The 27,896-nt window shown below is 48.6% G+C and overlaps 1 protein-coding gene across 1 annotated transcript in view; it reads left to right on the plus strand.

Annotated features, from left to right (window-relative positions):
* C3H4orf50 (chromosome 3 C4orf50 homolog) overlaps window positions 1–27,896 on the plus strand; it is a 122,236-nt gene that overhangs the window by 25,760 nt on the left and 68,580 nt on the right. The window contains exons 5-10 of the mRNA XM_031010306.3: window positions 930–1,057; window positions 3,036–5,513; window positions 13,529–13,693; window positions 17,945–18,001; window positions 20,070–20,252; window positions 26,497–26,545. Coding sequence (XP_030866166.3) covers window positions 930–1,057; window positions 3,036–5,513; window positions 13,529–13,693; window positions 17,945–18,001; window positions 20,070–20,252; window positions 26,497–26,545 — 3,060 coding nt within the window. The remainder of the gene's footprint in view (window positions 1–929; window positions 1,058–3,035; window positions 5,514–13,528; window positions 13,694–17,944; window positions 18,002–20,069; window positions 20,253–26,496; window positions 26,546–27,896) is intronic.

The raw sequence follows: 27,896 nt of genomic DNA on the forward strand, positions 1-27,896 counted from the left end.
TTTATTTTATTTTATTTTATTTTATTTTTTTATTTTATTTTTTTGAGATGGAGTCTCACTCTGTCACCTAGGCTGGAGTACAGTTGTGTGATCTCGGCTCACTGCAACCTCAAGCACCCGGGTTCAAGCTATTCTCCTGTCTCAGCCTCCCAAGTAGCTGGGATTACAGGCTCCCACCACCATGCCCGGCTAACTTTTGTATTTTTAGTAGAGATGGGGTTTTGCCATGTTGGCCAGGCTGGTTGTGAACTCCTGGCCTTATGTGATCCACTCACCTCAGCCTCCCAGAGTGCTGGGATTGCAGGCATGAGCCACCGCACCTGGCTTGAGCCAATATCTCATAACAGCCTCAGCCGTGGCTTCCAGAGCCCCTGCACTCAGGGAGCCTGGCAGCCATGGCGGCCAACTGGGCATCTGTGGTTTATTTCCAGCCCTCCAACCTCAAGGGCTGTTAGGGATGGTATTATCCTCCATATGTGTAGCACAGTGGTGCTGCTGACTGATGCAACCAGCGTTTTCCCTTTATCTCATTTCTGAGGAGCAGAGCTGCCATGTCGACTCAGGTCAGATGTGTCCTCATGCCAGCTGTGCAGAGCTGGGGTGAGGCTCATACCCTGTTTGACAGATGAGGATGCTGAGGCTTAGAAAGGTTTGGTGGATTTTGTCCCATGCAGGAGTCTGTGGGCCGTAGAGGTGGCATGGAGCCCTGGGGTCTCTGCCCACCTGCTGTTGGCTGTTTCACGTCTCTGAGCCTCAGCTTCCTCCCCTGACCAAGGTGCTGGTGGTCATCAGGCTGCCCTTGGGAGGCTCACAGTCGGGGGTGGGGGGGTGCCATCTTACCCAAGCCCGGGGGACGTGGTCCCTAGAGGCGATCATGGCAGAGCCCCTGGGAGCATCTTTGTAACCCCCAGGGTCTTGTTGCTTTCCAGGCCAGTCCCCAGAGGGGCCCTGCACCTGGAGCTGCATCAGGCCTGGACGGGCCTCTTCTGTTTTGGCTCCAGGCCCGGAGACCACAAGCGAGCTCCCCAGAGACCTGGCCGGATCCAGCCGTGAACAGGTGAGGCCAGAGGCTTTCTGCGTGTGTGTGCAGTGCCACTGGTTCCCCTCAGCCCTGCCTCATGCAGGCTATGTGGCCACCCGCAGGATGTGGGAGGGGTAAAGAAGCCCCAGGTCTGGAAGAACATTCTGGAAGTAGTTGAGAGAGAGATTTGAGGAGAGGAAATGAAACATCCTGAGACCTGGATGGGGGGTGGGGAGGAAGGGGGTTAACTGGGTGCCAGGCCTGGGCTTCCACGGAACAGGCTTCATCTCGTTGACACCTCCTGACACCCACGAGGTGTTGCTGCCACCTCTGCTCTGGAGAGGAGATGAGACTCCAAGGGCTGCTGTGACTCCCCAAGGTCCCCAGCTTGGAGGTGGACCCCGAGATCCAGGCTTGACGGCCCACACTGCCCCATGCTGGCCCTGAGAGTCAGGAGCCTGCGTCCCGACTCACCTCCCGTGGCTCGCTCTGAGGCTGAGGCAGTTGTAACCTTTCTCCACTTCCATTTTTTCATCCCTGAGGAACAGAGCTGTGCTGGGACCCGTGAGCCCAGCTGTGGTTGTGTGGTTGTAAATAGAGAGGCCCTCCATCATCTCTTCATTCATTCACGTCCTGCTCACGATGCATCTCTTATTTTTGTTGTTGGACGTCACATCCCTATATGCCTCGCTCCTCACCGCCCCCTTCCCTTGAAGCCCAGGGCAATGTCTTAGAACACGGAGGTGCCCCATTTGACAGGTGAGGTGGCTGAGGCTCCAGCAGGTTAAGGAACTTGCTCAAGGTCACACCCAGGATTGAAGCCAGGTCTCTAGGTCTGTACCTCTCTGGGGCAAGTGCTCTTTTCTCTGTGGGCAGCTGGGACAGTGCCTTGGTGTCTGGATGGAAGGACATTGCAGACAAAGGCAAAGAGAACAGAGGACGAGGTGCTGCCCACTGGCAGCTCCAGGGAGCAGGGATGTGGTGGCCCCTCCAGGCAGGGGCAGCACTCCTGGCCTTCAAGCCCCCTCTGCCTGAGGGGGCTCTGCTGCTGGTATGTCAACCTCCAAAGGCTCATACCCCCTCTGTCCTTTGAGATGCTCCCTCTGTCCTTCTCTTCTGTGTCTTAGACCTGCTCAGCCTCTCCCAGCTATTCTAGGGGCTCCACTGAGAACTGCCTGCAGCCTGCCAGGTCTGGGAGGAGCCCCTGGGGACTCACAGTGAGCCTAGCTCAAGGCAAATTTCATCCTCACGCCTCCCTCAGCCCAGCTGGGGCCTCTGCTGTGAGCTGGGCTCCTCCTCTCTGGATAAACACATCAAATAAGTGAAGATAAAAATACATTAAAAATATGGAGGAAACACCACCTGTGTGCCCAGCACTGTTCTAGGCCCAGGAGTTGAACAAAGATGAAGTCCTGTCGTCAGGGAGTGGACCGCCTGCACCAGCCCCATCCATGAGAGCCTTCTGCAGCGCTGCTCACAGTCTGCATCTGCGCTGCCCAAGACGGTAGCCACGAGCCACACGGGGCTAGTGCCACCGTAGAACTGAATGTTAACCTTGATTTAATTACTTTACATTTTAGGAGCTCCATGTGGCCCATGACTAGTGGATTGGACAGGGCAGGGCTATAGGGGGAGTTAGATGATATAGACAGAAATATATAATATGGTGTGAGGGCATGGAGGGTGCTGTGGGAGAAGATGACATGGGGTGGATGGCCCGAGAGTGAGGGAGGGCAGTCAGGGAGGGCCTTTTCAAGGAAGTCACATTTGCATTGAGATGTGAATGGAGCCAGGGAGTGAGCCATGAGGGCATCTGGGGGAAGGACATTCTGGGCAGAGCGAAGAGCACGTGCAAAGGCCCTGGGGCGGTACCAGCTGTGTCCTGTGTGGGAAAGAGCTTGTCCCCTGTGCAGCTGGTGAGGAAACACGGAGAACCCCAGGAGGTGAGTGGAGGTGGGGGTGCTGAATGGAGGAAGGGGCTGTTTCACACCTCATCTTCTCTCTCCATTCGTAGCTTACTCTGGCAGAGCCCAGCTTGGATGAACAGATTCTTCTCCTGGTCTGTGGCTGCCCACCAGGGGAGTGCTTGGACGAGTCACTCCTCCCCATGGACCTGGCCCGGATTTCAGAGAATCTAGCAGCTGACCCAGCTGCAGAAGCCTTTCTCCTGGTGCAGACGTCCGCACTCCCTCTCTGGGGGCCGGCTGGGGACTCCGCTTCTTGGCGACCACTGCTGCTCCAGGAGGTTCCCTCAGATGGACAACAAACCCAAGAAGAGTTGGCCACCAGGTCCCCGCCTCCTCCCAAAGCCACAGGACACCCAGGCTGGGATTGTCACCAGACAAGAGGCCGCAGTGCCTCCCTCTTCCACGAGGCCCCATACATTTCAAATCACCGATTTCTGAAAAAACACCCCAAGGATCTGAAAGACACTTGGAACAATGGAGGAGGAAGCCTTGCGGGGAGAACTGAAGAGGGGGAGGCAAGGGGGACTTTGGGCAGGAAGGGGAAAAACCTTGGTGACAAGCACCAGCTAAGTCAGGAAAGCCATCAGAACCTGAGCTTGGAGAATGGGGCTGGAGCTGCAGAGGACGTGCAGGATCAGAATGGGGCTTCAGAGACTAAGGCCACCACCTGCCGCCCTGGGTCCTGGCAGGAGTTTTTGATGCCTCTTCTACAGGGGGAGGCCTCAGTATCAAAGGAGGGTCCCGAATCCCTGAGCAGGAGGGAAAGGGTGGAAGGATACGTCTGGGGTCTCCAAGGAGGACTGTCATCAGAGAATGAGGAAGTGGCGCCCCCAGCCACCTTCTCCAGGGCTAATGAGACCAAAGAGCCATGGCCAACAGACAGTCAGCTCCTCGCAGGGAAAGTCAGAGCCACTGGGAGGACAGCTAGGGGCAAGGAGGAAAACCAAGTGTGGCTTGGAAATGCTCTGCTTCTGCAAGGAGGAAGCCTGGAGGACAAAGGGCTAGAGGAAGAGGATGAGATGCCGCATCAAGAAGCATCCGGTCTGGGGTGCAGGGGTGCCCCCGAGGAGCCTGACTCCCAGGAACATGAGAGCAAGGAAATGCTTTTCTTTGCAGGAGAGACAGGTTTGCCACTGTTTCCCAGATTCGCCTTATCAGTTGAAGGGGCCGAACCCACTGGTCATGGTCATCCACGGGCTGTGAGCAAAGGACACGACAGGTGTGCACTCACAATCGATGAGCTTGCACAGGACGTGGAGGCTTGTTTCCAGCAGCTGTCCACCCTGCAGCCGGGCAGCGAGGGCTGGCAGTGCTCAGCCTCTGCATGTAGGGGAGAGAACTGGAGCTTTGCTCAGAAGTGGCACAGTGGCAGGGAGAGAGCTCACTCTCAGCAGGTTTGGGGAAATTGGGGTATTTGTTCTGATGAAGAAGCAAAGTCTAAAGAGAGTGGTGAAGGTGATAAGCCAGGAAAGGCCATGGCCCTGGGCACCAGTGAATTTCCTGGTAACCCAGGGACACTGCCTGATTGGGATGAAGCCAGCCCAAACCCTCCACAGGGGCCTGCTGAGCCCTGGGGTGCCCTCGAGAGAGTGAGGAGCAGGTTTCGTCAGCTCATTTCTGGATTGAAGAAACAGAGAAGCCAGATTTTACATGACAACACCAAGCTTCACGGAGACCAAGAGAGGTTCCATGAAAGAGTGTGCGCCCTTGAAAGAGAGAGAGAGAGAGAGGTGACAAAAATATCCAGGCTCGAGCGGGATAACCACAGGCTGGTAGGGGACATCTCTCAGTTAAAGAAAGAACTGGACCAATATTTACAGGCAATCTCTGACCTTGAAGACTGCAATGGGAAGAGTTATGGCAAAATTTTGGAGCTTGAAGAGGAAAATGAAAAACTGAAAGGGAATCTGGGCCAACTCCAGAAAGCCACATCTGAGAGTATCAGGAAATCCAAAGACACGATGGGGCAAGTCACCCTGGAAAACTGGAAGCTCCAGACGCTGATCTCGGAGCTTGGCGTCAGTTATAAAGAGCTGATAAAGGATATCGTGCTAGGAATAGAAGACATGATCCGAGCCTTAAGTGGGGAGAACGAGCACCTTCTACGCAGGGTCCATGTCCTGGAGAGGGAAGTCACCTTGCAGAGGAGCACGGATCAGGGGCGTTTGGTGAGGGGAAGGGAGCACCTCCAGGGAAAAGCCAAGATGCACGCTGTAGACAAAGAGGTGCAGGTGACTCCACTCACAGGACAGCTGCTTTCAAGAGCCTGTGGGCCACCCTTGGAGGAGGAAATGAGTCTGGCTGCAGGGCAGACAGGACCTTCCACAGGCAGCGGGAATTCCAGATGCGGTGCTGATTCTCCCCCTCCATCGCTGGTCTGGAGAAACACTGGTGTAGCCAACGCCCTGCAAGGAAATGTCAGTGGAGCAGGAGTGAAAGAAGCACATTTGGAGAAAGAGGAGAAGAGGCTCAGGTGTTCTGTGGCTCAGGGGCAAGCTCTGAGCTCCCTGAGCAATGGCCCCACGGTAGGTTGGGTCTGCATATCTGCTTACTCATCACGCATGACTCTGTTCCAGGGGCCACCCCATTCACTTATGCAATTCACCAGAGTCCTGTGAGGGAGGTAGAATCATCCTCCCCACTTACCAGATGAGAGGAGGTTGGTACAAAGAAAACAGAGAAATGCAGTCACTGCAGTCACATAGCCAGTGAGGGATGGAGCAGGGACTCACACCTGGGTGCTCTGATCCCGGGATCTCTGTTCCCACCTGCTATGGGAGATTCAAGCCTGCCCCTCTTCTTAGACTCCAGCAGGGCACCCACGGGGTGTTCACACTTTAAGATCAGCCCTTGCATTTTCCAACCCTGGGGTTTTTCAAGCGCCCCAAGTGCTAATTCTGTACATTGGGTCTTGAAAGTTGCAATGAAAAGAACAATGGAATGTAGAGCATGATAAAACCGGGTTCCAACCCGGCTCTGTGCTTTCAGAGCTGTGACTTTTAGGCCACATGCAGACTTCTCTGAGTCACTCTCCTCATCTGTGGACAGTTCTTGACTGTTGGGAGTCCTGGGATAAAACACTCATAATGTTCCTATGGTGGCCTTCACGATGTGTAGGATATTTAGCGTTGACACCCTGGCATTCGTTCATTCCATTTTCTATCTCTATTTCTCTCTCCCATCTCGCTCCACCCTCTCTCCCTCCTTCCCTCTCTCTGTGTCTCCTTCTCCATCTTTCTGCCTCTTGCCCTCCCCCTCCTGCCTCCCTTTCCCTCTTTCTCTTTTTGTCTCTCTCTTCCTTCTTTCCTTTCTCTCTTTCCTCCCGACCCCCAACAATTTTATCAGTCATTTCAAAGAATCCGTTTTTAGTTTTATTGATTTTATTTATTGTTTGTATTTTATGTATTGGTTTCTTCTTAGGCCTTTATTGTATTCTTTTTTTTTTTTTTTTTTTTTTTTGTGAGACAGAGTCTCGCTCTGTCACCCAGGCTGGAGTGCAGTGGTGGGATCTCGGCTCACTGTAACCTCCACCTCACAGGTTCAAGCAGTTCTCCTGCCTCAGCCTCCCAAGTAGCTGGGGCCACAGGCACACGCCGCCGTGCCCGGCTAATTTTTTGTATTTTAGTAGAGACGGGGTTTCCCCATGTTGCCCAGGCTGGTCTCGAACTCCTGAGCTCAGGCGATCTGCCCACCTAGGCCTCCCAAAGTGCTAGGATTACAGGCGTGCGCCACCGTACCAGGGCTTATTCTATTCTTTCTCCCACTTTCTTTTGATTTAATTTGCTGTTCTTTTTCTTGCTTCTTGTGTTGAAAACTTAGGTCATTGATTTTCAGCTGTTCTTCTTTTGCAATCTACGCAATTAAAGCTATAAATTTCTCTCTAAGCATCCCACACATTTTGAGATGAAGTCTGTTCAGTTCAAAATAGTTTCTAAGGATTAGAGGTAAGGAATATGTATTGCCTATCTACTATGTGCCAGGAAATTTATATACTATCATTTATTCCTCAAAATTGCCTCAAAATGACATCGTTAGGGCCAGGCACGGTGGCTCATGCCTGTAATCCCAGCACTTTGAGAGGCCAAGGAGGGCGGATCATGAGGTCAGGAGTTCGAGACCTGCCTGGCCAATATGGTGAAACCCCATCTCTACTAAAAATACAAAAATTAGCTGGGTGTGGTGGCATGCACCTGTAGTCCCAGCTGCTTGGGAGGCTGAGGCAGGAGAATTGCTTGAACCTGGGAGGCGGAGGTTGCAGTGAGCCGAGATTGTGCCACTGCACTCCAGCCTGGGCAACAGAGCAAGACTCTGTCTCAAAAAAAAAAAAATGACGTTGTTATAGCTAGCCCTGTTGTATTGATTTAGGAATTAAAGTCCAAAAGGATGAAATAAAAACAAGCAACAACAACAACAAAAAACCTAAAATAGCTTCTAATTTCTATTATGATTTCTTCTTTGACCCATGGGTTATTTAGAAATATGTTGCTTGATTTCTAAGCATCTCTGGAGTTTTTCAGTTATACATTTGTCCTTGATTTCTAGTTTTATTTCATTGCTGTTAGAAAGTATACAGTATATTATTTTAGTCTTCCAAAATTTGTTGAGACTTGTTTTATTGACCAGGTTATGGTCTATGGCCAACAGTATATCCCACATACCCTTGTAAAGAATGAACATTGTTTGATTGTTGTATATCAATTAGGCCAAGCTGGTTAATTGTCCTAACAAAATCTCTTCTATCTTTGCTGATATGTTGTCTATTTGTTTTGTCATTAACCAAGACATGTTTTAAAATCTTCCACTCTGAGTGTGCATTTGTGTATTTCTCTTTTTAGTTATGTTATTTAAAATCTATATATTATAATGTTCTTTAATTTTTATGTATTTATTTATTTTTGAGACGCTGTCTCGCTCTGTCACCCAGGCTGGAGTGCAGTAGTATGGTCTCAGCCCACTGCAACCTTTGCCTCCTGGGTTCAAGTGATTCTCCTGCCTCAACCTCCCAAGTAGCTGAGACTACTGGCAGCCACCATCACGCCCAGCTAATTTTTGTATTTTTTAGTAGAAATGTGGTTTCACCATGTTGGCCAGGCTGGTCTCAAACTCCTGACCTCAGGTGATCCACTGGCCTCAGCCTCCCAAAGTGCCGAGATTATAGGTGTGAGCCACTGTGCCCAGCCAATTTATTTTATTTATTTACTATTTTTTCTATTTGTCTCATCTGTTCTGTTTTCTTTTATTCTTTCTTTCCTCCCATTGTTTTTGGTATTAATTATATTTTGTTATTTATTTTTCTTCTCCATTAGCTTATGTTTTAGTATTATTCTTTTAGTGGTTACCCTCGGTATTTCAAAAATGTATCTAGTAATTATTTAAATTTACTTTAAACTAGTTTTCTTTACCATGTCCCAATTAATACAAAAATTTTTCAATAGTTTAACTTCATTTAATCTCTTTTTACTTTTTATTATTTATTTTTGTTATATATTACTCCTATGTAGAATAAATCTTATAAGCCACTGTTATTTTAAACAATCATATATTTTTCATTTACCCGTATCTTTACATGTTCTTGTGCTGTTCTTTCTTTCTTACTCTTCTGTGGCTCTGATTTCCTTTTGCCCTAAGAACTGTGGGATTTTTTGTAGTGATAATTTCCTGGTGATTAATTTTCTCATATTTCTTTTTATGAAAACAATTTTTTAACCTTCATTAAATTTTTTTTCTCCCATTGGATTCTGAATTTTAGGTAGCCAGGTATTTCACTCTTTTGGCTCTTTAAAGATCTCATTCCATTGTCTTCTGCCTCTCATAGTTTCTGTCCAGAAATCAGTCATAATTGTCATTGTTTTTCTCCCTCACTCCCCCTAAAATAAATGTGTTGTTTTATCTCTGACTGCTTTTATAATTTCCTATTTATCTTTGAGTTTTGGCAGTTTCACTATAATGTGCCTAGATATGGTTTTATTTGTTTTTGTCCTGCTTGTTTTTATTTTTTTGTTTGGTTTTTTTTTTTTTTTTTTAGCTTCTTGTGTATTTTTGTCTTTTCTGTCAGACTTAGAAAATTCTTGATCATTATTTCTTCAAATATTTCATTCTGTTCTATTTTTCTTTCCTCTCCTTCTAGAAATTCAGACTTTTTGGCTTTATTTCACATCTTTCAAAAATCCTGTATCAGTTTTAAAAAATGTGTGTTTCTGTTTGGATTTTCTATTGACCTCTCTTTTAGTTCACTAATCCTGTATTCTACCATGTCCCATCTTCCATTAAATCTATTCAATGAGTTCTTAATTTCATTTATTGTATTTTGCAGTTCTAGAATATCAATTTTATTCTTTTAAAAAGAGATTCTGGTTCTCTGTTGAAATAGTCCATCTGTACATCCATTTTATTTATTTTTCCTATGTTTTAAAAAATACATAGATCATAATTATTTTGAAGACCTTGAGGGGTTTTGTTTTGTTTTTGCTGCTAACACCAATATTTGGATCATCTCTTTGCCTGCTCCTATTGACTATTTTGTTTATTGGTGAACAGTCACATTTTTCTGCTTCTTCATGTATAGGAATTTCAAAAACTTTTATGTTGGACATTGTGTATAATATTTTATGAAGATTCCTGATTATTGTCTTTCTCCAAAGAATGTTGAGTGAATTTTATTCTGGCGGATAGTTGCATGATCAGCAGATCATCTTATTCTTGTGTAGGCCTATTTAAGTTTTGCCCTCAGACCTAGTAGGGCTTGATATTACTCCTAAGGTGAGGCCCTTGCTCTTAGGGCATGGCCTCTCAGTGATATCAGCTGAGTTCCACAGCATTCACCAAGTGCTCTCCATTTTGGCTTTGCCAGAACTCTGCCATCTTCTCAGAAGTGTGTGACCTGTGACATCTCTTCACCAATAAACCTCCAAGCTGCTGTTCTTTGCAAGGCTTAGAGTCTTCTACTGTGTCACATAGCTTATGATTCAGCCAAGGACCCAAGGGGCATTTCTAGGACAGTATTTGGACTTTCATTCTCTGCAGCTATCTCTTCCCTGTTACTTTGTCCCACAAACGCCAGCAGTCTTAGCATCCTTAAACTCCAAGCTCTATTTCTCCATCTAGCAGGACCAACACTTTCAGCTTGGGCTCTATTTTCGGGACCATTGTTTGGAAAATATTTCAGAGAGAAACCCAGGGAAAATGTGGAGCCTGCCTTGTTGTGCAGGCTTTTTCTTAAGGATTGTGGCCCTGTACTAGTCATCTTCCAATGCCTGCAAAGCATTACTTGTATATATTCTCCCAGATTCTATAGTTGTCCAATACCAGTGAGTAGCAGTGTGGAAATCTGAGGAGTTGAATGTTGAGCTGAGACTTCGAAGGTTAGAAAAGAGCAGTGAGGAAGAGCATTCCAGGTAGAGGGAAAAGCGAGCGGCCAGGCCTTGAGGCAGGACAGAGGCTGGCTCATTGGAAAAACAGAAAGTAGTCAGCATGGCTGGATTCCAATGGGCAAGGAAGGGTGTAGTGTGAGATGAGGTTGGAGAAGCTGTCACAAGGCAGGTTGCAGAAGGCTTGCAGGCCCTTGTTTGGATCTTTTCTAGATGTGGTAGGAAGCCATCAGAGGGTTTTGAGCAGAATGATGTGACCCAGTTTATACTGTGAAAAGATCTGTCTGCTCTAAGAACAATGGTTCGGGTGGATTGAAGGAGAACAGCTGAGAGGAGTTGGTGGCTGGATAGCCAAGAGGTGACACTGGGGTTGAGGAATTTGCAGTGACAAGTGGAGCTGGAGTCCATGGGACTTGGTGATGGAGCAGAAGTCACCAACACCTGATGTATTACTCTTTGACCGAAAACCCTCTGTGGCTTCCTACTGCACTGGGCATGAGATCCAAATTTCCTGCAGTGAGCAGTGCTCTGGCCCCTGAGACTCTCGGGAGCTTCCACTGTTGCTGCTTATACCCCCAGCCTCCACACTCCATGCTGCCACCTCTGCCTTCATTCTTCACCTTCTTCATCCACCTCTCCCTGCACCCAGCTTTCTCCTCTAGGTCTCCTGCTGGGGGGCCTCTCCTCCAGAAAGCTTCCCCCCACCCCCAGGCTGGTTCTGTGCAGAGACAAGTCAGAGCCGACTCATGTGTGTCTCCTCCCAGCTCATGTGTGTCTCCTCCCAACTCTGCCTTCAATGATACCATTTTGGTAGCTTGCAGTCAGTCATGGTGGGAATATTCACACCATGGAAACTGGCAAATGCTACAAATTGGTACGGTCCCCCCAACCCAGAATGTGGTTTTTGTACAGTTGCCACCCCCCAACTGGATGATGTCTCTGTTCAGTGCCCCCTTCAGGTCATCACAGCCTCCTGGCTTCCCTTTATCAGGCTGTATTGAATGTTGAACTACCTGCCTGTCATTCTCCACACCCGCCTGAGCTCCTGGAGGGCAGTGTCACCACCGCCCATCTCAGGCCAGCATATACCCTGCACATGTGCTCATGATGTCTGCTAGACAGCGGGAGACTCTCTGGGCAGCTCACAGGGCTGCTGTGTGGGGTGATCCCATGGGACAGCAGGCTGCCCCTCACCCCCCGCCCCGCCGCACAGCCATTCTCTTTAGAGGATACTTGGGTGCTCTCTGAGGACCCATGGGACAAAGCTCTGGTCCAAGTCACTGCCAGAGGAGGGAGGTAGAGGAGGCAATGTACTTCCCAGAAAGGCCAAGTTGTTTTGAAGTCTTGAAGCTGAATTTTATGGGACCATTCGGAGCACCCATCTGTTCTTAACACGGCCCAGCCTGTGCATCTCAGGTCCATGTGGTGTATATTTCTATTAATTTAAAAAAAAATCTTCTGCTGTTGTATATTTTATTACGAGAGATGCCCCAGCAGCCCTGGAGTCACCTGAATTCTTCCTTCTCCTCCTCTTCTCCCTCGTCTCTTTTTCCCAAGCAGGGTAGCTTGGGTTCCCCCTCCTACCTACCCCTGCTAGGTCGGGATGAATTTTGGGGGTCTTACAATTCGCAGGGAAGCTGCCTTACAGTAAAAGGGAACTGCTGTCACAAGGGGGAAGGGAGTTTGAGAAGCATTTGAGTTTCTGGGCTCCTAAATCTTCACAAACGGAACTTTTAGCAGTGCTGTTTCTTCTAAGGCCGCCTCAGCAGCATGAACCAAGAGCTTAAAGATGCTCATGTCAGGCCGAGCATGGTGGCTCATGCCTGTAATCTCAGCACTTTGGGAGGCCGAGGCGGGTGGATCACCTGAGGACAGCAGTTCAAGACTAGCCTGACCAACATGGAGAAACCCCGTCTCTACTAAAAGTACAAAATTAGCCGGGTGTGGTGGCACATATCTGCAATCCCAGCTACTCGGGAGGCTGAGGCAGGAGAATCGCTTGAACCTGGGAGGCGGAGGTTGCGGTGAGCCGAGATCATGCCATTGCACCCCAGCCTGGACAACAAAAGCAAAACTCCATCTCAAAAAAAAAAAAAAAAAAAAAGATACTCACTTTGTTCACCTGGAAATACCCCCTGATGATCTCAGGGAAAGCATCAGAGGTATGTCTAAGTACTTATGTACAAGGGCCTTTGTCACAGTTCCAATTATAACAGCAAGATGTTAGAATAATCCGAGTGTTCAGCACGGCCACAGGAGGCTGCGTATATACTAATAACAGCATTTTCAACATTATTTGGTAATATGGAAAAACGCCCAGAACACGGTGTTAAGGGAGAAAAGCAGAAAACAAAAGAAATATATCATATTTTAAATTTTATATAGAAAAATCTGTGTTAGTATGTATGTTTATGTATGCTTGTGTGTATGTATGTATGTGAGTTATTTTAAAAAATAAGAATTTAGACTTCAAAACCATTTGGGGGCAGTAGCACCTCTCCCATTTTGCCACACTTCCCACAATGCAAAGCCAGCCTGTTCCCTCTCACTGTCCTTCCTCCCAGAAATTCCCTTTGGCATCTGAATGAAACCTGCTAATCTCATGTTAGATCCAAGAAGAGTGACAGGCAATTGTGTATTCATTTAAGAAAAGTGCCTGTGGGAGATATAGTATCTTCTGTTTCATATAAATATATTATGCTTTAGCATAATAGGCAACTCATAATTTGATTGGAACATTCAATTTCGCTCATCACACTGTTTCAGTATAACAGTGACTGGCATCTATTACAGCAGATTCTGGAATGCCACCCCACTGCACATATTTTTGAAGCTAATATTCCAGGCTGTTATTCTGGGACTCTCCAGGCCCTCCCCAACACCCACCTCCGGAAACCAAGCAGAACCACCCACTCCTATACATGCACATGTCGAGGGACTTAGCAGGAAATCTGCAGAAAATCTATGGATAATAAAGATTCTGCAGGATAATCAGATTGGGAGTGATTTCTGCTACCTTATCTTCTAAAACTTACTATAACAGAAATATAAGCAGGAAAACCAACAACAACAACAAAAAACTATGGAGTGGGGAAACGGGTACAGTTTGTTGGCTAAGGCAAATTGCTTGGAAGATAACCTAAACATTTCATTCAAATCTGTGATTTCCGCAGCTCCGGGACTCAGAGGCCGAGGTTACTGAGGAGGATCCCAGGCTGCGTGCCCAGCAGCTCCATCACCGGGTGCTGACCCTGCAGTGCCAGCTCAGGGACCAGGGCGCTGCCCACCAGGCATCTCTGGACAAGGCCACCCGCCTCCAGGAGGAGCTCCAGGCCAAGGTGTGGGAAGTGCTTTCTTTTCCCCTCTTGTCAGCCAGGGCTCCCACACCCCGGGGCGTTTTGGGAGTGAACAAAGATTTGCTGAGGTCTCCCTGACCCAGCCAGTTGGGAGCAGGTACTGGATTTTTAAAGTATAAGGCAGTACCAGGAAAAAAAAACAAACAAACAAACAAAAAAAACACAGGCTCTATGATTGCTCCCCTGTTAAATTTAAAAACTGCACATATGTGGTTTCTTTAAAAAGTCAAGCAGGCTTACAGTGTCATATAAATAAAAGTCAAAGCCTTTCCTCTGTCAGAGGGAAGTGGGTGTGACTATGACACAGTGGTGCAGATGCAAACCTATACAGGTACCAGAATTGCACGGGACTTAACACGCAGACACACACGTGTAAAACTGGAGAGATCTGAAAAAGATCAGTGAATTGTGGCCATTTCAATTCCTGGTTGTGACATGACACTATAGTTTTGCAAAATATTCCCACTGGGGGAAACCAGGCAAAATGTTCAAGGTGCACTCCAGCCCAGGTGACAGAGCAAGACCCTGTCTTGAAAAAACATGTACAAGAGGGCTCTCTGTATTATTTCTTACAACTGTCTGCAAATCTTAATCATCTAAAATATAAAAGCTTTCTTTCTCCTCAACCTTAACATTTTCTGACTTCCAATATTTTTTCAACTCTATCCACCCACTTTCTGAATGTGTGTGTATGTGTACATGTTTGAAATTATACTGTACAAAACTATGCTGCATCTTCATTTTCTCATTTAATTAAGAATCTTGTGGTATTTTCATATCAACACATGCAAAGTGACCTCATTCCTTTAAAATCGTGTGTATTATGTCATCATGAGGCCAAATCATAACATATTTAATCAATTTTTCTGTTTGTGGAAATTCAAGTTGTTTCCATTTCTTTGTATTACAAACACAGCTCCAATGAACATTTTTATTTCTCTCTTGGCATATACTTCTGCTGTATATCTAAATGGCAAATTTCTAGCAAAAGAAAGGATATATAAATCATTAACTGTGATAGGTAATGGCAAGTAAACCTCCAAAATGATAGCATCATTTATACTCCCACTAAGAAGAAACAAGTCTACTCATCTGGCCATAACTCGTTATCCTGAATGTTAGCAACTTTACAATTGTTGGACAAGTCAATGGATGAAAAATACAGCCTCAGCATTACGGTATAATTTCCAGCTCTTCTCCCATGTGTTCTTTGTAAGATCAAAGCATGTTATATGTAGAGTTTTATGTTCATTTGCCCATGTGGCTGCATAGTCCTCATACATATGATTATTTGACTGTGTAGTAATCTATGATTGTTTGTCTATGATTGTTTGTGTAGTAATCTATTGGGTGGATGTGGTTTCCTTAACTATTCCCCAATTGTTGCATCTAGAGCTGTTTCTATGAACTTACACATAACTGTTTATATAAAACAGTTCACAGAACTGGGACTACTGGCTCCAAAGGTGGCAATATTGTTGATTCTTAGCTATATATCACGAATTGCTTTCCAAAGTAGTGGTATCCACTTCCATGCCACCAGCAATAAATGAGTGTGTCTCGTTCACCATGTCTTCAACCAACACAAGAGCTAGTATTGCTTTTTTCTCTTATCTGTCACTGGCCTGTGGGGAGGGGGTGTGTGTGGAAACTTCAGTTACACATGAATTAGACTTTAAGTATATTTGAAATTATTTTCATTCTTTTTTCTTTCTGCTCAGTTTCAATATTTCCTTTGAATCTCTCTTCCAGCTAAATAGTTCTCTTTGGATGAATCTAATTTGCTCCTAAACTCACTTTAGTTCTTAATTTCAGTTAGTCTATTTTGCAGGTGGAGAATTTCCCTATGATTCTTTTTTTTTATAGTTCTCAGTTTTATGATGACATTTTTGTAATGTAATTCCTGAACATCTCAATCGCAGTTGCTTTAAAGAGGAAGAGTGTCTCTGATAACTTCATTTTATGTTCTCACCAGCAGTGTAGGAAGGTTCCAACTTCTCATCCTCGCTAACATTTGCTACTAGCTGTCTCTTCTATCATAGACATCCTAGTTAGTGGGAGATTGTCTCTCATTGGTTTTGAGCTGTATTTTCTGATGGCTAATAATGTGGAACATCTTTTCACGTGCTTGTGGGTCATTTGTATGTTGTATTTGAAGAAGAGTTTATTCAGATTCTTCCCATTTTTCTAATAGGGTTAATTGACTCTCTTTTTGTTGAGTTGTGAGAGTTCCTTTTATGTTCTAGATAGAAGTCCTTTATTAGATATATGATTTGCAAATATTTCCTCCAATTCTGTAGGTTATCTTTTTAATTTCTTCTTGTTCACTTTTTGATTGCAAATGCCCAATACTTATCTCACTGTGGCATATTTATGTTATTTCCTAAACTGAAGCAGACAGAAGGTTTAATCCAAGGCTGCAAATATGATTGAGTGCCTTTTGAATATAAGACAGTCTGCTTAAGGCTGGAATTTTACTCTTTGAATACATTAGGAATGCTGTGCCAAAACAGATATATGGAAATATACATTGAAATCTTCTTTGTAAAACAAAGAAACAGAACTAAGATAAATTTCCATAAACAAGGAACTGGTTAAATCAATTTTGTTTTGACTTTGTAATTAAATAACATGCAAGATTTTAAAAGAATGAGGTCAGTTTCTATGTGTTAATATGAAAATACCATCAAAATTTTTGTATCACATACAAACTGATCTCATTCTTTTAAAATCTTGCATATTATTTAATTACGAAGCAAGATGCAAGGCCTTTTGCACAGTATAATTTCGTATACACACATTCTGATCCATATAGTTATGTTGGTCCGAAGAGTTTGGGGGTGAGGAAGAGGCTTGTGGCTTTTTATTTGATTTTTTTAACTGACTGCAAAGGGACTGAGAGAGTTAGAAGAACTCACACAACACCTGTTTTGTTGTATCTTATGGGTCCAGAATTCAGATAGGACTCGGCTAGGCTGTTCCGCCCTCCAGGGGATCAGTAGGCATGACTCAGTGGCATCCGGCTGGATGCCAGTCTCGGCTGGGGGGTCCCCGGCGGCCTCACTCACATCCTGGCCCCTCTGCAGGATGGCGGAAGGCAGCTCCCACTGGTGCCTTCCCTTTTTTTTGTCATGTCTCACGGTCTCCCCAGCGGGCACCTGGAATTCTTAAATCCTGGCTCAGAAACAGAAGAGACCCAAAGTAGAAGCTGCCAGTCCTATTCAATGCCGGGCCCACAAAGGCCCCAGGGCCACTTCCGCTGCATTCTATGAATCAAGGCATCTCAGGCCAGCCCAGATCTGAGGGAAGGGGATAGGAACCCCCTCTACGGGGAGCAGTCTCAAAGAATCTGCGTCCAGCTTTCATCTGCGCCTAATAGTAACATTAGTTTATTGATCACTGACAGGTGCCAGGGCTTGTTCTAAACATTTTACATGGATAGGTTCACGGAATCCTCACTACAGTTCTCACCAGTGGGTGGGCACTCATATGAGCCCCCTTCACAGATGAGAAGACTGAGGCAGAGAGTGTCTTGCACAAGATCTCAGTTCCAGCGACTGGCTGAGCCGGGATTAGGACCCCTGCTGTCTGGCTCAGGAACTTGTATGTTTATCACAAGACCAGAAAACTGCCAGGCTGCCTGGAGACTCAGAAGAGGGCTTGGAGCTGGCCCCAGCCACTGCAGCTGGGCAGAGCTGATTCTTTTTTTTTTTTTTTTTTTTTCCGAGACAGAGCTTCGCTCTGTCGCCCAGGCTGGAGCGCAGTGGCGCAATCTCGGCTCACTGCAAGCTCCGCCTCCTGGGTTTACGCCATTCTCCTGCCTCAGCCTCCTGAGTAGCTGGAACTACAGGTGCCCACCACCATGCCTGGCTAATTTTTTTTGTTTGTTTGTTTGTTTTTTTTTTTTAGTAGAGATGGGGTTTCACCGTGTTAGCCAGGATGGTCTCGATCTCCTGACCTCGTGATCTGCCCACCTCGGCCTCCCAAAGTGCTGGGATTACAGGCGTGGGCCACTGCACCCGGCCAAGCTGATTCTTGAGTATTCAGAACATCTGTCCTCCCCTGATCCTGCCAGGCAGGTGGTGGGAAAGGCCCCTGTTCCTGGCACTGAGTCCCCATGAGGGTAAAGAGGGCAGGTAACTGCCAGCTGTTCTGAGCCCAGCTTGCCTGGGGAAGCTCTGGACAGTGGTAAGTGACAGTGCAGTGTTGTCAAAAATGTCGCTTTTATTTCAGCTTGAAGAACTTCAGAAAAAGCAACATGAAGCAAAGTTGGCGGTGACTCCCCTGAAGGTAATATGTTCATAAAATCAACATGAAATGCCTCTTTCAAAACAAAAGAGAGTTTAGTATTTTTCCTATTAGACATGTAATCCACCTCTATTGTATAAAAGTCTGGATAGGGCCAGGCACGGTGGCTCACACCTGTAATCCCAGCACTTTGGGAGGCTGAGGCGGGTGGATTGCTTGAGCTCAGGAGTTTGAGACCGGCCTGGGCAACATGGCCAAATCCCATACAGGCTCAGTGATGGCATGCGTCTATAGTCCCAGTTACTTGGGAGGGCTGAGCGGGGAGGATTGCTTGAACCCAGGAGGTCAAGGCTGCAGTGAGCCGAGATCACGTCACTGCTCTCCAGCTTGGGCAACAGAGTGAGACCCTGACTCAAAACAAAACAAAACAAAACAAAAAAACCGCAAAGAAGAATGAAGGAGACAAAGCAGCAGCCCCTGCTTGCACATGGCATTTCCACGTCTTTTCCTCCAGTACGTTTCCCATGTGTTTGAGAGCCTACGATGCCTATACGTTTGCCTCCTGCTGTTCCCACTCGATGGGGTGACCTAGCAGGTGGGTCCCAGCCTTTGAGGCTGCACTTTTCATGCTGGGGTGAAGCGCAAGAGGCCTTGGTCCATAAAATCACCACCCCTGCGCTCTGTGCTCAAGCCCCTTCCTTTCTATCGCTCTCTCTTTTGTATCATTAATTGTATGCAAACACTGTGATGTAGTTTTTCTTTTGTTTTGTTTTGTTTTTGTTTTTGTTTTTGTTTTTTGAGATGGAGTGTCACTCTGTCGCCCAGGCTGGAGTGCAATGGTACGATGTTGGCTCACTGAAACCTCTGCCTCCCAGGTTCAAGTGATTCTCCTGTCTCAGCCTCCCAAGTAGCTGGGATTACAGGCGTGTGCCACCACACTTGGCTAATTTTTGTATTTTTAGTAGAGACAGGGTTTCACCATGTTGGCCAGGGTGGTCTCGAACTCCTGACCTCAGGTGATCCACCCCCTCTTGGCCTCCCAAAGTGCTGGGATTACAGGCATGAGCCACCGTACCCGGCCAATGTACAGGTTTTCTCAGAAAGGTTTTCTCCACGTATCTAGACATTTATGTTTAAGATCAATTCCCAGAAATGTCATTACTCACCCATGGGGTTTAATATATTTTTTGCTAGCAGGACACAGAATTTGGTCAAGGTAACACATTTCATCTTGAACATGGGCCTGGATCTGAGGAGAAGCTGGGGGCTCTGCTCTTTCTCTCTGGCCTCAGGGCAGAGTGGAGAGGGAGGTGCCCTGGGCTGGGCATCAGCAGAACCTGGTTATGCCCTGGACTCCCGCTGACCTGCAGAGTCATCCTCCCTCTGGGGCCTCAGTGTCGTCAGCCGTCAAATCAGAAACATGAGCCAGACAGTTCCTAAAGTTATTTCCCACCCCACATTTCCGTGTCTGTCTGAGCCTCGAGTTGGCGCCTGTAAAATAAAAATCGTCATAATTCCTGCCGCGCCCCTGCAGACGTGGTAGCTGGAAAGGTGCAGAGCGGACTGTGAGGCTCCGGCAGTGTGAGGCTTCCCTCCCCCCCGCTCTGATCACCATCATTTGCTGTGGAGCATTTCTTTAAATGGAGGCCATAATCCCTTATAAAGTGCTATCGAAATGTGAGATAAGGATAGAAACATGACACTCGGTAGGTGCCTGCCTGCGCCGTCTCCTTTTATCCTGGTGTCCATGACAAACCCCATTGTACAGATGGGCAAGTCGAGGTGCAGAGGGGAGCTTGCTCACAGAGCTGGTCCGTGGTGGGGCCCAAATCCACGCTCTTGACCCCTGCTGCCTTGAGCTGCCTTGAGCCTAGACCCCATGGAAAGGGCAGTGCGGAGCCCCTGGGGGTGTGTGGCCGTCTGCTCCGAAAGCAGCCTGGCTTCTGGGGGCAGGGAGGCTTCGCAGGGAGGAGGCTGCTCCGCTGAGCTGAGGCAGGGCTGGGGATGGTGAGTAGGGGCCTCAGCTGACCCTCTGGCCCCCAGCCCTCCAGCTCAGCCATGCAGCCCTGGTGGGAGGGAGCTCTGCATCCATGGCCTCCCACCCTTTCAGGCCAAGATAGCTTCCCTCGTCCGGAAGTGCCGGGAGAGGAACCGCCTGATCACCCACCTGCTACAGGAGCTGCACAGACATGGGCTGGGGAACCTCCTGCTCTCCGAGCTGGCACAGAACATGCTCAACGACGTGGCACTGGCTGAGTACACGGCTGTCTTCCTGGCTCCAGGAGTCCCAGAGGTAGAGTCCCAGAGATGGCCCTGTCTGTGCTTCCTGTGGGAGTGTGGGCGCGTCCCTTGCATGCCCCTGCCTGACTGGAGCAGCCCCTCCTTTCCTCCCTCCCTCCAACCGCGGACACTACCCAAGAAGACACCCCCTGGCTTTTCCTCTGTGCCCGTGCCGATGCCCATGCCCTGGGTGGGCATGGGAAGATGCATCTGGTAATCCTTACCCTTTACGGTGCTCAGGAAATGGTGCAAGGCACAGATGTAAACAGTGATTGTAATTCAGCATCATACAAGCTTCACTGGGTGTGTGTTACAAGATGGGTCTTTTGTACCGGGACCTGTGCACTGGCCACTTCCTCTAGCAGGCTGCTTCGGTCACCCCATGACCTCCTTTCCATCCTTCAAGGTACAGGTGTGACCTTGCCCAGGCAGCCTGCTCTGAGCCCCGCAGACCAGAGAGTTAGCCACAGCTTCCCCTGTGCTCCATTGCACGTGGCCCCGCGTGACGGGGCATGAGCAGGGAGCTCTCCCGGCTGCTGCAGGAGTTTGTGGGCCCGTCTCCGATGGGCCCAGAGCCGCTCCATAGCCATCTTTGTCTTCCCAGTGCCTGGCTCTGAGAATCTGCCACAAACCTGGAAGAATGTTGGTTGAATGAATGAAATAATGAACCAAATGAATGAGAATCTCCTCTCCCAGTGGTCAACAAAAGAGGAAGCTGAGGCCAGAGAGGTTAGGAGATGTGCTCCGGGTCACACAGGCAGTGCACACAGGGACAAGTGCCAGTTCTCCTGACTACACTCAGCACCCGTGGGTGCCCAGCCGTGCCTGCCCACACATATACATGCAGCCCCGTTCCTGGGGACAAGCCAGCAACGCCCCCGCCAGACTAGCTCCGCTCCTTATGTGCGCGGGTGAGACCAGCTCCCCCGGTAAACACAGCCGGGGCTGTTTTCCACGGTCCCTCCAGGCTCTGCCTGTGGGGCCTGCTCTCAGCCCCTTGGCACCAGGTCTGAGTCTCCCTCTGCAGCTCTGCCCAGCCTGGTCTCTGCAAGGCCAACCTCCTCTGACCCTTCCTTTCCCTCACAGCTTTGAGAGGTCCCCTCTGGTCCAAATCATTGCACAGCAGAGATGGAGGCTTGGAGGCCAAGAGGCATGTTCAGGGCCATTTTTTGACTGGATTCATAGGCAGAACTTGAATCCAGAGCCCCAGACTCCCAGTCTGTTGCTCTTCTCTTTGCCCAAGGGGTACAAGACTCCTTCAGAACTAGAATAAGGGTGAGAAAAGAGAGCAGAATTTTGTCAAAGTGCCTGCATAGTCCTTGGGATCCACTAGGGGCCCGATATCTGGGGGTTAAGTGAGATAAAATTGAAAGCAGGCCGGGCGCGGTGGCTCATGCCTGTAATCCCAGCACTTTGGGAGGCTGGGGCGGACAGATCACAAGGTCAAGAGGTCGAGACCATGCTGGCCAACATGGTGAAACCCCGTCTCTACTAAAAATACAAAAATTAGCTAGGCATGGTGGCACGTGTCTGTAGTCCCAGCTACTCAGGAGGCTGAGGCAGGAGAGTCTCCTGAACCCGGGAAGTGGAGGTTGCAGTGAGCCGAGATCACACCACTGATCGCACCACTGCACTCCAGCCTGGTGACAGAGCAAGACTGTGTCAAAAAAAAAATAAATAAATAAAATAGAAAGCAGAGTTCCAGGTTGTGAAAGTATCAAATTGCAAATGCAGCAGGTGTCACCCTGGAAGGCCGGCTAGCTGGCTGCTGTGGGGACATCATAGCAGCAGCCCACCTTCCAAGGGCTGCTGCTCACTCTCACAGGCCCTGGAACTAGAATTGAAATGTTCACTGGGGTTGGATAGGCTGACTTACAATGACCAAACTTACAGAGAATGATGTATACACTGGACTATTAATTTTTAAATATCCTATGAGAAATAGAACTATTACACAGGTTGAAGTATCTGATGAATGGATGAAAAATTGTCAGCGTATTCTCTCCCTATAGTTGAGTTATCTGGAAAATCAAATTTTTTCAGTCATTTCTTCATCTGTCACTTGAGAGCCCAGAACGAGAGCAGGGAAAGTTATTTTAATAATGTCATCAGACGGATTCATTCATTTCCTATAAGGATGTGCTTCTGGGCCTGGACATGCTTCCGTGGACCAGGGTGTCCCTGCCAGGCCTTTTGAAAGTAAAAAAAAAAAAATTGTGATGTGTTTCAGAAATTCAGAGAGCTCCAGGCTGGCTGCAGTGTGGTCCCCAGGGGAGGAGTCGGGGGAGGCTGGGCTGATGGGAGGCCACAGGCACCTGTGCCCCGGCAGGGTGTCTGCATCTTGGTTCTTAGTGGAGAGCAGGGTGGGCGTGGCGCTGGCCGCTCCTCCTACTGGTAGCCGGGCAGGAAGCGGGTCCAGTGCTGCTTGCTTGATGGGCAGTAACTCTCGATTCAGAGGACACAGATGGAATTCCCGATGGGGGCCTTTGGGCTCTGGCTAGGAGCCCAGGAGGACTGCCAGGATGGCTGGGGAGACTCTGATGGGCTGGAGGTGAGAAGTGCCAGAGCAGCAAGGGACAGGTCCTGGGAACTTCAGCCAGGCGGTGGAGGGCTGATGTACCTTCCAGGAACACCCCTGGAGGGCCCTGGGCTCCTGTTGCTCACAGTGTCCTGAGACACTCCCATTCTCTGGCCCCTGCCTTAGGGTAGGGGGCATGGGCTGGCTAGGGTCCCAACTGGACAGGCTGCCTTCATTTATCCAGCCAAGTCATGGTGGCCAAGACTCATGCTGCCCTCCCCATCGCACATTCTCCATGGATCTGCTTACTCCACCCTCCCAGCATCCTGCTGCTAGGCTCCACGGGGGACCCTGAGCCTCAGCATGTCCCAGGGCTGTTGAGGGGGTGGGGGCTGGGCCTCGGGCTGGGGCCACTAAGCTCTACCCTTTCAGGAGGAGGTGGCGTGGCCTGGTGCCCATGCAAGCAGCAGTCGGTGACCACCTCCCCTCCCTGCACGTGACTGAGTCTTTGTATTTCCATTTTCTTTTCTTGTCCTGGTTTGGGTGTGTGGTGGAAATTGAGCCTCAGAGTCGGTTTGGCCCCAGTGCCCTTTCTGCAGGCATGTGGTGTTGGGCTGGGGGCCACGGGTCCCAGCACCGCTGTCTGTGCTGGCATCTGCTGTTGTGCCATCCGGGTCACTAGCGTCCATGGGTCACCCTTGTATCTGCCCTGGCTTCCCTCCTCCTACTCTGCTGATTCTGTCCAGCTCAGGTGCCTGTTTTGGGGATGGGGGGAATCCCACGAGGTCAGCCTGGCATGGCAGAGGTCACTTTTCCTTCTGCTGGGAACACGGGTCTTGCCGCCTCCCTGATGTTAGCTGGAGATGGTCCCTCAGGGAAGGCAGGCTCCTGCTGCTCTCGGATTCCTAAAACCTCTCTAGAGTTCTTAATTCCGCCTTGTCCCCTGGACGCCTTGAGTGAGCAGGGCTCAGGGCACCTTCTTGGGCCTGTTTTGCTTCCTCTCCTATGCCCCCCTGACTCCTAGCCCCAGTGGGCCTTTTTTTTTTTTTTCCTGTGTTTTGCCTGGACCTAGGCTGTTGATATTCACAAGCATGAAATGAGACACCTTTGCTGTTTGTATTCGGTTACATCATCCCCTTTCCCCGTCCCTGAGACCTTGGAGGCAGAGGCCCGGGTACCAAAGGAGAGGAGAAGAGGGTTGCCAGGGCTCACCTGGGACACAGCACTGGCTAAGATGGCAGCTGGCTCTCCTGCCCACCCCTAGGTTCTGGCCTGGGGTCCACTCCACAGATGGAAGGTCCCGTCAGAGAACAGAGAACTCCTGAGCTTCCTGTGCTCCTAGCTGGGTAGTTTCCTGTCCTCTCCCTGGGAGATTCACCTGCAGATGATGACATCCTGATTCTAAATAATGACCCATGTCATGAACTTGGCACTTGCCCTTCACCTACCTAAGCCACCTGTTATCTTAGGCCAGGTGGGGGCTGCTGTACCCTATGGGGCTTTGTGAGGTTTGAATTAGACTAAAGACCCCATGTCAAATGCCTGGCACAGCACCTGTCACACACAGGCACCCAACAGCTTTTGGGGCACCTTCAAGCAAAACATCAGTTTTGCTCCCCTGGGAGCAGCCAGGGGCCTTGGGCACACTAGCAGGGGAGAGTCATCCAGTCAGGGCAAAGAGGTAGGTGACCTAGTAAGGAAGATGCTCATTTTACCTCCTCTCGCCCTGCTGTTTCCTCCTCCTGCCACCTCCTGCTTTCCTCTGGGTATTTGTCAATGAGATCTAGTTGCGGGCTTTTGGAAATGGAATCTGGTCTAAAAAAGGAGCGGTCATACTCAGACGATTGAAGAATTATCCCTCAAAGCCCTGAACTCCCCCAGTTCATTAAATCAGCAATCCCTAAGCCTGGGCCTCCAAGGATCCAGGCAATTATTTTCTCTTTAACTCCTGCCTTTTATGAAACTTAGAATATTCCCCTAAAAGTTTTCGTGGGGAGAGAGGCAGGGCTCGGGAGAGTGTAGCACAAGTCTTCATCTGTCCCCTACTCGGTGTCACTGGCATTTAGTGGACGTTCCTTCTCATCTCATTCTGGTGGATCCCTACAAAGAACATATTGGTACTGTATTTCTGTTCCGCAGATGGAGAGGGTGAGGCTCAGAGAATTCAACGGACTTGGCCAGGATCATGGAATCAGTGAGTGGCAGAGGCAGGACTCAACTTGAGAAAGCCTGGCTCTGCAGCCACTCCAGGCCAATGTGGTTGTGGAGGAGCTGGAAGCAGACAAGGGTCCTTGCACCCCAACCACATACCGAATGCAGGGCCACCCAGAAGTCAGTTGAGTGTGCTTGAGGCTACTCTGTCGGTGTATCCTCTACGAAGGCGAACAAAACCTCAGTCTCGCATTGAAGGAGCCTCTATCTAATGAGGAGACACCTGACTCTAAACCCAGGGGCAATAAAGGGCATTCATTCAAAGCACTGGAAGTAAGCAGAGAGGAGAGAGTGACGGATTGGAGGATATGCTTTCTGGAGTAGGAAGCACTCAGACCAGGCCTTGAAGGACAGAAAGCAGGATTTAACAGCTGGAAGGGTAGAGTGAAGGTCTCAAGGCTGCAGGACCTGAGTGGACACAGGCACTGGGGTGGGAGAGTCCAGGGTGCTTGAAGACACAACAGTGTCGAAAGGGTGACAGCAAAGTGCTCTAAGAGCACCTTTCAGGAGCAGGCATTGTGCCTGGTACCAAAGCCTCCCAGGAGTGCTGGTGTGATCTGGTCACTACCAGAAGACGGCTGAGCCATAACCCATGCCGCAGAGTATTAAGCCCTCCACCAGTCAATCCAGGTTAGAGGGGACCCTCATAGACCCCAGGTGTCACTGCAGCACAGAAGGCGCTGTGTGAGAGGCAAGTGGCTGAACTCTGCCAGGTGGAGTCAGGGAAGACTTCACAGAGGAGGCAACATTTGAATTGGGCCTTGACATCTACGTAGAAGTTCACCAGAGACAGAGAGAGAGCAGAGCCCTTTCAGACAGGGAGATGGCCTCCTATACCTGGAGGAAGAGTATGACCAGGATGTTGGAAGTGGAGACAGGAAAGACAGTTATCACAGCAGCACTGCACACAGGCCCCTGCCCCATCAGAAACACCCAAGAGGAAGTGAGATCCAGGCTGCCAGTCTGGAAACGACTCTAACCTGCCTCGAAGATCCAGCAGTTGCTCTTGCTCAACCACTTGGGGGCCGTCGGCCAACCAGTTGAGTGATCATTGCCATCTCACTTCTCACCTGCCCTGTGCAATGCAGAACCAGGAGGACACTGGTCTGTGCGGTGGTGCAGGTGGTGCACTCAGATTCAAGCCCGACCTGAATTCCTGGGTGATTGAGTCAGGGGCCCCAGGGGAGACATCAGAGCACTGGATGTCCTCATTAAAATGTTTTTTAATAGCAGTTTCTAAAGCACTTTTATTACTGTCTCCATTTGGAGATTTAATTTGAGAAAAGGAAATGGAATCATTTTTTTGTGCCCATGTTTCCTAAGAGCAAAACCAATTCCTGTTTTCCTTTGAGCGTCCTGGAGAGAAGAGGAGGGAGGTCTTCACACACACAGGCAGGGTTGGTCCTACACAGAATGCAGTTTTTTTCGGGGAGGGGTGATGGCCCTGCTTGGTCCAATTGCAGTCCTCTGTGCAAGGCTGTCCCTCCAGTGCCATGCAGAATAACTGCCAAGATGTCTTTTCTTGCAGACAAGCCACCACCTGGACGTCAAGTCTGAGATGACGGCAGCTTTAAGAGGTCAGTGTGATTTTTGATCAGGAAAAGTCTGTGTGCTCAGAAAAAGTCCAGGCCAGCAGGACGCTGTGACAGGTGGGCCAGAGGGGAGATGCCCACTGTCGCATTGATGCTACTAAAAGGAACAGGACCCACCTCTCCCTCCCGCTTTCCTATGTGGCATTGCCTTCCTATTTCACAATGAGAGAACACACTGGAAAAATAGAAACGTTCAAATTCCTCAGTGCTAGAGTTTCACTCCTGGAAACTCATCCTAAGTAGATAATTCTGTATGTGGAAAGACTCTGTGGACAGGCATGTTCTTCCCAGTGCATCTATAATAGCCAAAAACTGGGAGGAACCCTCAGTGTTGTTAATGAACCCATATAATCAGTGAAATACAACATGGTCATTAAAATGGTTCTGAGAAACGCCATGCAACAGCATGGGAATTACCATGTTCTACTAAGTTTGAAACTGTTAGGATATGGGCCAGGCGCAGTGGCTCACGCCTGTAATCCCAGCACTTTGGGGGGCTGAGGCAGGCAGATCATGAGGTCAAGAGATGGAGACCATCCTGGCCAACATGGTGAAACCCCATCTCTACTAAAAATACAAAAATTAGCTGGGCATGGTGGCGCATGCCTGTAGTCCCAGCTACTCGGGAGGCTGAGGCAGGAGAATGGCTGGAACCTGGGAGGCGGAGGTTGCAGTGAACTGAGATCACACCACTGTACTCCAGCCTAGTGAAAAACCAAGACTCCAAAAAAAAAAAAAAAAAACCTCTTAAGATATGGAATGTTTCATATAATTATAACTGTATAATTCAATGTGCACATCTGGATCTGATCTGCAACTTAGGCTAGGACAGCACCTAAAACATTAGCCGTGGTTACTCAGAGAGTTGGTAACATGAGTGCTTTTTTTTTTAATTCTGCTATTTTTATTATTTATTTATTTATTTTTGAGAGGGAGTCTCCCTCTGTCGCCCACGCTGGAGTGCAGTGGTGTGATCTCGGCTCACTGCAACCTCCGTCTCCTCAGTGCAAGCAATTCTCCTGCCTCAGCCTCCCGAGTAGCTGAGATTGCAGGCGCCCACTATCATGCCCAGCTAATTTTTGTATTTTTGTAGAGACAGGGTTTTTCCATGTTGGCCAGTCTGGTCTTGAACTCCTGACCTCATGTGATCCACCTGCCTCGCCCTCCCAAAGTGCTGGGATTACAGGCATGAGCCACTGCACCCGGCCTATTTTTATTATTAAAAAGAAAATGAAGCCCCTACCTGACCAGACAGAATTTTCCTGGACCTTGTTTTACTCTTTTTTATTTCAATAGTTTTTGGGGAACAGGTGGTATTTGATTGGGCCTTGTTTAA

Source organism: Gorilla gorilla, chromosome 3, assembly GCF_029281585.2.
Source record: "Gorilla gorilla gorilla isolate KB3781 chromosome 3, NHGRI_mGorGor1-v2.1_pri, whole genome shotgun sequence".
NCBI lineage: Eukaryota > Metazoa > Chordata > Mammalia > Primates > Hominidae > Gorilla > Gorilla gorilla.